Genomic DNA, 9,606 nt, shown 5'->3' on the forward strand with positions numbered 1-9,606 from the left:
GGGGGAAGTCCAGAAAGGGTAGGGCTGGGTGGGGAAGTCCTAGCCCGTGGGGGCGCGCCAGAGCACGGAGCCCCAGAGGGCTTAACAGGGGAAGTCCTTGGAGGAACTGTCCTAGTCCCTGGCAGGACTGCTGGGCTGGACCCCGGCTGGAGAGGCTCGGGAAGGCCGGACGGGACCGGCTGGAGAGGCCTGGGAAGGCCGGACGGGACCGGCTGGAGAGGCCTGGGAAGGCCGGACGGGACCGGCTGGAGAGGCCTGGGAAGGCCGGACGGGACCGGCTGGAGAGGCCTGGGAAGGCCGGACGGGACCGGCTGGAGAGGCCTGGGAAGGCCGGACTGGACCGGCTGGAGAGGCCTGGGAATGCCGGACTGGACCGGCTGGAGAGGCCTGGGAATGCCGGACTGGACCGGCTGGAGAGGCCTGGGAATGCCGGACTGGACCGGCTGGAGAGGCCTGGGAATGCCGGACTGGACCGGCTGGAGAGGCCTGGGAATGCCGGACTGGACCGGCTGGAGAGGCCTGGGAATGCCGGACTGGACCGGCTGGAGAGGCCTGGGAATGCCGGACTGGACCGGCTGGAGAGGCCTGGGAAGGCCGGACGGGACCGGCTGGAGAGGCCTGGGAATGCCGGACTGGACCGGCTGGAGAGGCCTGGGAATGCCGGACTGGACCGGCTGGAGAGGCCTGGGAATGCCGGACTGGACCGGCTGTAGAGGCCCTCGAAGGCCGGACGAGACCGGCTGTAGAGACCCGGGAAGACCGGACGGGGCCGGCTGAAGAGACCCGGGAAGGCCAGACGGGACCAGCTGGAATGGCGGCTGGGCAGCGCTGTCCGGTGGCTGGGCAGCGCTTGGTGCCGGCTGCTGGACCGGCTTGAAAGCCAGCCTCGGGAACACCGGATGCTGGGCAGTACTCGAACGCTTTCCCCTCTTGGGCTTCCTCTTCCGGGAGCGGCCCACAGGGACTGTGGCCGACCGAAGAGAGGCGGTGGGAGACACGGCTAGCTCCGTGCAGGATGAGTCGGACGGGGAGTCCCACGACTGCCTCCGTGGGCGTCTCCCTTGGATGCAGACGGGAGGTGAGTGGGATGGACCGGCGAACCTCACCATCCCAGTGGTCAGCACCTGGTCCTCCGGGACGGAATCCAGGTGGAAGTGGGTGGAGTCCTGGGGGCCACTGCTCGAGAGATTCTTTACCAGGTCCTGGAAAGACCCCTGGATAATCCTCTCCCGTTCCTCCAGCGGAGGAGGACTGACCAGGCCAGCCAGGAAATAGGAGTTCAGCAGAACCTCTGGGAGAAAGCCCCGCCTAGCCAACGACCCCTGTGCATAATTTTCCAGGGTCCGGTCACCCTGGGGAGGAAAAGGGCCATTGCCTTTCTGCACATCATAGATGGCTGACTGCCACCAAGCCTGGGACGAGTTGCTGCCTGCTGGGTTAATTTCTGGCTCGTGCATTCTGTCATGAAATTGCAAGGAAGACAATGCAGGGAGAACCCAATTGCAGGCAGGACTCAGGGATGACAGTGTTAACAGATAATTTATTATTAAACAAAAGAACACTACAAAACAGGCAAAACAAAACCCACAATGGGGAAAACAAGACTGGATAATATTAAACTCAAAACAAGGACACTAACTCACTAGACTAGAAAATAAACACTGGATACAAACACTAAACTAACACTTACTTGACAAAGACACAGGAACAAGGAAAACATACAGGTATATCCACAAGGTATCTTCACAAGGTATATCCACAGCAAACATCAAACACAGGTACAGCTTACAATGCACGAGCAACAAGACAAAGAAACATGAGGACTCTTTATAGGGGAAACAAACAGAGGATGGTAACGAGCAACAGGTGCTGGGGATTAGCACTCAGGGAAAGCTGACGAGAAGAGAGAGGGGCGGGGCCAGAGACGAGACACGGAGAGAGAAGAAATCGTCTCTCTCCCACATGAAACAGAGGATTCTGTATGATTCCACCTCTAGACCAAGAAATACCTGACAAGGTGAGGTGGAATCATGACACAACCTTCTTTATGTCACAAGACTTCAGTCTTGTGTTGCTATACGTCTATCCTACTTTTAATATGATTTAAGTCTGTACGACTTTCTTCCTTGTGTGGAACACAAAAGAAGATATTTTGAAGAATGTTAATAACCAAACAACATTGGCCACCATTGACCTTTGCACCATTGCATGAACACAACCCACTGAGACATTTGTGTGCAGCGTAAAGAGTCATATACAGGTTTTATACCACATGAGTGCAAATGAATGAATAAATGATGACCACATTTCCATTTCTGTTTGAACCAACTATGCTCATGAGATTGACAGTGTTTTATGAATGATCTTGATTGTTCTGCAAACACCATGCACTGTGCTGTGTTTTAAATTTTCTGTGTTTTACCGTTTTTCTCCTGTAAAGCTGAATTGAATTTGATTAATCCCAATGTTAAAACGTGTTTGACTTAATCTGATCATTTTGTAGATGAACCCTAGCGTGCACAGCTGTCGAGCATTCGCTCCCATGTCAGTAAGTCACATTTGTAGTACTTCCACGTACTGTAGTTGGAACACATTCACCCATTGCAGAAAACATGCTAAAAGCACCAAGGAATTTCATCTACTAAATTATTTACAGAGCACGTCAGCAAAAAACACAAGCACGCTTACACATGACTGAAACGTTTGATAAAATGGTTTTTATTGATATTAAAAATGAATGTACATGAATTGTGCATTTCGGACGTTCTAGCGTGCAGAGGTTAAATCAATTAAAACACACACAGGCTGCGTGAGCTACTGATATCAAACTGTTGATATCAGAACTGTTGATATGCAGATGAAATGGATCCCTTCATTTTTGCGCAAAAGGTCATATCCCTCGTGCGGTTCACACAGGAAGTAACCGGTTGGAAAGGAAACGACAGAGAATGCAATCCTTGCAGTTATAATGTGATAACAAAATGTCTCCAGAAATATGGGATGTACGAGTAATAACAACAATGATAATGATAACTACAATAATTGCACTGCTTTTCACGACCAATATGAAAAATTTGATAAATATTCGATTATCAAGGCAGACGTGTAGACTGCAGGCACTGCATAGCAATGCTATGGGTTCATTGTCATCACCTTGTAATGGGGCACATACAACACATCGGCTTGTTGCTGAGAATCTACAAAAATGGCCTTGTTTTAGTTTGCGGTGGTCCCAGACCCGCAATACGCCAAGCAACTGTTGAAGCAAACGCTTTATCCGCTTGTATTTCCTGAGTATTGGGGTTACTATTAGTAGAATGGTTTACTACGGTAGCCCTTCATCAGTTGTGATGGAGATACATTGAGGACTTCAAAAGACACCCACTGAACGGAAATAAGAGGATTTCGACCATATGGTGGATCATAAGGAAGTAGGCTATATAGATATTTCCCCTTTGATAAACAGTTTTCTTTGACAACAGTCCTTCATGACATCATAGTGGATTGTTTCTCAATCTGCACTATGGATGCAGTTTAATTTCTCAGCGACAAGAGGAAACGTTGAACCGGGGACAACACCTCCTGCAGGCTCCTCATCTCCTCTATACCCCCAAAAGCCCAGTGCTATACTTCAGAGAAGCAACATTTATGATATAAAACAAATAAGTGGCTTTAAACTGTAGTGGCTTGTGTATAACCGTTGTATATATAAGACCTGTATGCGAATACTTGCGATAAAATAAAACCTCATAATGTCAAATCCATTTGGCAGAATAAAAGCCATGCTGGAGGGAGAAAAAACCTTCCGAGTATGTGCCTATTTTTGTGTTATGACATGCCTTAGCGATCCAGGCTACAGCTGCTGTTAAAATATTGATTTGAAAATAGCTCTGTGGCGAACCAAAAAAGCAAATATTTTTTGGTACAAAGCGTCTATAAAAGCATTAACATGTAAAATGGGTATAAAGAGAGAGCGTACAACATAAAGTTTGTCAGTTGAGCATCAGTGCTAAGTATATTACTGTATTTGGACCGATTTTAATATATAATTTTATAACAAAATAAATAATGCCTTTATACAGTGCCCATATTTGTACTTAAACAAATAAAAGAGAAGCTTGGCGGCTCATTATGCAAGATACAGCTCAGACTAAAAGAATATTACATGATGTCCCTGGAAACTAATTATAATATATTCATATTTATTTTATATATATATATATATATATACATATATATTTATATATATATTCAAGTATTTGTTTTCAGGCAAAAGCATGTGAATACTACTGTACGGATAAACGTTAAAAATATATGTTAGTTGACATTATTGCGTTTTTTCCCTTTGAATTGATATTTGTGCCATTCTTCAGAACTGTAAATAACGTTACAAAAACACAAAGCCTATTTTGCAACAACGAGAATGTCACGGTACCAGACACCGAAGGCCGGCCTTTTTTTTCTTCATTTTCTCGAAGCGAAAAAAAAACATAGAAAATACAAACATCCCACTTTTTCAGAATCATAACGTCCCGCTTCCCTGCAGTGCAACGCAGGGGTTCTGTGCAGCCACGCTAGAGAGGAGAGAACGTCTCCACGTCTCTGTGCGTTTCAACATGTTCTCGTTAAAGTCCCCACGCCGCTCCTTCCTTCAATTGCGACAGCAGCGATGGGACCGAAGGCCATACCTCATATCTTGTCTTCTGGAACAACAGACACAGCTGCATGCAGCGATATCCTCTGCAGCTCAAATGCTCTTGTGTTCACGTTCAAAAGTCACACTTTCCTTAAAACGGAAAGTTGAATATTTTTTTAAAGAAAAGAAAACGTGCTTTTCCCCCTTCTCCTCTGAGTCCGTTCCCAAAGCTAGCACCATGACATTTTTTTGAACTACACGTTCATAGTCCATAAAAAAATAGTGCCTTTTTATTTACTTATCAAGAACTTTGACGTAATCCGTGGCGATGTGCAATTCGCAGACTCTCCTCTGCATTTCATCTGTGATTACAAGGTGCTGGAACAGGAATCTAATTATCAACAATTCCTTACAGTGTGGATGTCCCTTTATAGTTAGAGGTGCAAACTAATGTGTAAAATGACTAAAAGAGAGATACTTTCATCTCAGGGGAATGCAGTGGAATTGGTTCTTTCATGCTAGCTGTTCCTCAAGTTCTGATGTCCTCCGAACTGTCGGCAACGGCGAAACGTCCGTGTCTTTCTTCTGCTTCTTGGCCCGAATCGCATTCAGCGTTTTTCCTTTGCTTTTCGACGTGTCTTGTCGTTGGTGAATGAAACAGCAAGAATAGAAACTGGAAGAGCATGTGAGCATGTCTGTTTGGGAAGGAAGGTGGGTTGTAGAGGACTGCCACAGAAATGACGTCAGAGACAAAAAGCTTTGATCCCGTAGTCTTTTTTTATCAACTCTGTGCAAAAGCTCCTGGTTTCACTTGTGGCTGACATAGTTTTCTGTGGGAAGCAGGATGGGCGGCAGCTTGCTGGGAAGCGTGATGAGAGGCCTGTGGTGGTGGAGTTGCTCCTGGGCCCTGATCCTCTCCGCTTGCCGCCTGAACTTCTTGGCTCGCAGGATGGCCGGGATGCCCCGCCGTAGCCTCTGGGCGGCCTTCCGTTGCCATACATCGTATTTGGAATATTTGACGGTCACGTGCTTTCTTGGGACCTCCTGTTGAAAGAAGATGAACAACAAGGTTATAAAATATCTCAAGACTGTGAACTCACAAAGATACATCTTCAAATAGACTGGCTCTTGCTCATTTTGCTCATCAACCTTGGAAGTTGCAAGTTCAACACGGCTCAGTGTTATCCAACAATTCCAATTATTAAGTAGCTATGCAAGGACATATATTTGAAAAGAATACTATAGTGTGATCTTAAACTTCGGGAGAAAACAATGACAACAAAACAAAACCTTGAAAAGGAACTCAAAATAGAGAACAACCAAACTGAAGATAAAGACCCAAGTGTCCAGTTACATAATCAACATCCAGGTCTCTCTGGTTGATTTTGTAACCCAACCTTATGCTGTAAATCTACAGTAAAATTTGAAACCAACAGATGACCTCTCGCTCGAATAATTTTCCACTTGATCAGCAGTTTTGGAGCGGTACTTACTTACTACATTCAACATCCTTAGGTCTGTTTTCGTTAAACCCGCATACTGGGATACGTGTGTTCAGCAGAAACTGTACAAGATGTTCAAGATGGTGAGCTTGATAAAGTGCTGGAAAGCCATTGTTTGTTTCCCAAAGCCGACATACCTGTTTTAATGCCGGCATCACTGAGATGACCTGTGGAGACGATGCTGAAACGTCCCTCTCCGACTTGGCGGGTTTGGCGCAGTACTGTTGAAGCAGAGCAAGGTTACAGCTGCTAAAACAGCACTCCTCCACAATCCCACGACGTGGTGCATGGCGGTTGTTCGACCTGCTGGGTTGACCTGCAGGCACAATCATGAATGTCATGAGTAGTCTATTGGCGACATGGCTTTAATTACCTTCCGGATAAATAGGGCGCTATGTTGTAATACAACAAACAATGCTTATGTGACATGTTAAACAAAGCAAGACGAACGGGTTAAAGATGTTTGTGCTCTAGCTTGTGTGTTTATCCCACATGTATACTAAACATGCTGTTGTAAACTTGGTTTATTGATGGCTTGTACGACAAATAGAGTGATATTTTCTTATTTGTAAATCGTTTTGGATGTAAACTTAAAGAGATCTGGATTTTCATGCAGACCTGCTGGGAAATCTATTCAAAGCTGAAACCTGGTAGCAGATTGTTGGTGGTCCAAGTTGGAAGACCATCATGGACCAACAACAAACCAAGTGGTCGACCTGCAACGGACCAACTTTGAGTATGTAATAACTCCTTTAGACAAGCCAGAAATCATCTAGCATGCTGTTTCCTAAACTGGGTTTCCCAGCAAGGAGTTGCCATCAACCAAGCAAACCTATTGAACAAAACCAGCAAACAAGTCAATGTAAATCAAGCTACACTGCCTTGAATCCATTGTCAAAGCGAGATTTGATTATCAATTCATTGTTTTTGGACCGGGGTACATCTGCGGAGTAAAATTATGCCAAAATCGCTGGCACAAAATGGAGTCTGTTTATTTGATTTCTCATCTGAGCTGACATTGTTATGCCGTCTAATAGAGCCGTCCGAACTTTAGTTTCGAAGAATTCACCAGGAACTCAGGGAACAGAGTAGAACCGAGGGCTAAACTCTTTGCGTTTGTTTGTTTGGATGAGTGAGTGAGAGATAAAAACGCTGCATATCATTTGACCTTGTCCTTTGCCAGCTCAGCAAAGATGGGATGGAAGATACCGGACACACACTGAAAAAAGGAAGGAACGATTGATTTTCAGTCAAATATTATGTGGGCGGTTCAAACTTTTCACAGCTGTGTTGATCTAAAAAAAAAGGTTCCTGATTGTAGGATGGTTAACATTAAACCGGAGTAGATCTTGTGGATGGAGGGAGGAAAATCTTTGCTGGCCCAAATTGGATAATGATCGTTCTGGGCAGTTAGGCTTCTGCGGCCAAAAGAGCACAAAGGACCTGTCTGTTTGTCCATGCTGGCTTGACGAAGACCACAAATATTTTGAAAGTTGAGTTTTTGACCCCTCAATGCATCCAGTAGGTGCACATCCAACAGTCGTATCTAGTGCAATACTACAATCAAGCATTGACGACCTCTGCATTGAAGTATTGGTTACGCTAAACTGATAATGAAGCTGTCTCAATCCATCCAGCCGTGTAAACAACTTTTTTTCAATTGAGTGTAGCCTGGGAACATTTCTGGGGAGGTGAATGGAATGCCACTTGGGTACTATTAATTTCACTGGAGGAATGTGCAAGTAAACAACCAGGCCATTGTGGCTCGGCTAGCATCCTTTTCAAATGCAATCGCAGATATAGCGCACAGTCAGCACAATTTGCCGAGACGTCGTAATGTGTGACCTCACCAGGCACATCAACATTCTCAAAGCAATACGCAGCTGAACAGGTGTGCATGCCAAAGCAAAGAAAATACAGAGATATGGAAATGTACATACTGAAATAGAAGCCTCTGTCTTCGCAGACAAACTGTAAGGCGTCCACCAGCTCTCCGCCACATAATGTTTCGGCTGAAGCCACATCGAAGGCAGACAGGGTTAAAAACAAGATGCATATGGGCATCCGTATGGACCAGTACATCTTTATGACCTGAGGAGATGAGAACATCCATTTTAGTGCATAATACACATTATGAAAAGACTGTTTGAATTATTTCTATTAGTTTCAAATCATGCTTTATGCTCTTAAGAGATATTGATCGATAAACCCATGATTGACACACATTCTGATTAAATGTATACTGTAAATGTACTGCAAATTGCATTTGATCAAAAGATCTGCCAAAGTCAAACATGCACATAAAATACATTTCTAAGATGTAGTAAATGCACAGTATCTTGAACACGAGTGCATTATAGGCATCTATAAATATCGGTTTAATATCATGTCAAACTTTATAGTATGTGCAGATCGTTACCGGCGAGAACGTACATTTTAAATGAATGTATTAATTAAATAATACTTCGAATGAGCAATGCCAAAATAAAAATAAAAACATATTTTGTTTATGCATTTTTTTTACCAGACATCATTATTAAATCTAAATATCTGTTTATCATCTCAAAAGCTATGCATTTACCAGTGAAGTCTCTGTTATTGTGCTGCATGCATCGACTTTTTAATTACACGCTTAAAGTAAGACGGACTTGCTTATCCATGCCGAAAAAAAGCTTTTATCAGCTGTGTCCCACTCTTACACAACGTTCAACAAGTTGCAAGATTCCGCTATCTCATTTCTCTTAACTCAGCATATATTTTTCCTTAAATCCCGCTCGTTTAAAGTGATGTCGCCCCCTTGCGCAAGTTCTCTCCTGCGCGCATCAACCAAAAGCGAAGTGTCAAAAAACATCTCAATTGCGTTATCACAACTGGTCGTGCAAGACAAGACCGCATGATGTGTTATCTAAAAATCTCTATCCATTTTCCATCCGCGTCTAATTTTCTTAGTCTACATTTGTAAAACGTTTCCCCATGCATGCCTTAACAAATGCATTCTGTTCAAGTCTGAAAAAACCCCCCAAAAAACATATCCCAAATAGCATTTTACCTTATTTAAGAAACTGTCTGTTCTCAAGCAGGTGTGGCAAAAAGATTGTTTTAGTTTGTCCTCCATGACAGTTTAGATGTTTAGAAAGTAATACTGTGTAGTTGTATTTGGTTGAGAATTTGCAGCTTGGATTAGTTTCTCCAGTCGGTGTTAGGATGTTGTGTGGAGCTGTCCCAAAATCAGGCGACAGGCAAAAGTTCTCTGAGAGAAGTATTATATACCCAAACCCGCCCCTTAAGAGCCCCCCCCCCCCCCTCAGCCACCCCCTGCTGGCCATCTAGTGTGCATGTCTCTAGAAGTGGTCAGAGAACCTCCAGCTGTAACTCGACCGGTGCTACATTTATTCGAAACACAGCAGAATTGCAGAGCAAACAAAGCAAAATGACCATTTACGTCACATTTCAGTTTCATATGAAGCA

At 44.4% G+C, this 9,606-nt stretch overlaps 1 protein-coding gene across 1 annotated transcript; it reads right to left on the reverse strand.

Moving 5' to 3' along the window:
* Positions 1-2,695: 2,695 nt before the first annotated feature.
* Positions 2,696-9,360, reverse strand: igf2b (insulin-like growth factor 2b). The gene is made up of 4 exons (XM_056740127.1): positions 9,188-9,360; positions 8,079-8,229; positions 6,276-6,454; positions 2,696-5,680 (listed from the first exon to the last, which is right to left on the reverse strand). Exons 1-4 carry the CDS (start codon positions 9,251-9,253, stop codon positions 5,444-5,446), a joined length of 633 nt encoding a protein of 210 aa, XP_056596105.1. The 5' UTR covers positions 9,254-9,360; the 3' UTR covers positions 2,696-5,443.
* Positions 9,361-9,606: the final 246 nt, after the last annotated feature.

This window comes from Triplophysa dalaica, chromosome 24, assembly GCF_015846415.1.
Source record: "Triplophysa dalaica isolate WHDGS20190420 chromosome 24, ASM1584641v1, whole genome shotgun sequence".
Lineage (NCBI taxonomy): Eukaryota > Metazoa > Chordata > Actinopteri > Cypriniformes > Nemacheilidae > Triplophysa > Triplophysa dalaica.

Excerpts from the sequence above, each read along its gene's own strand:
- igf2b (XM_056740127.1), bottom strand. The coding sequence starts at position 9,253 with ATGGAGGACAAACTAAAACAATCTTTTTGCCACACCTGCTTGAGAACA. Across the intron at positions 8,230-9,187 it reads CAGACAGTTTCTTAAATAAG|GTCATAAAGATGTACTGGTC; the intron begins GTAAAATGCTAT and ends TCATCTCCTCAG. Across the intron at positions 5,681-6,275 it reads TGATGCCGGCATTAAAACAG|GAGGTCCCAAGAAAGCACGT; the intron begins GTATGTCGGCTT and ends TTCTTTCAACAG.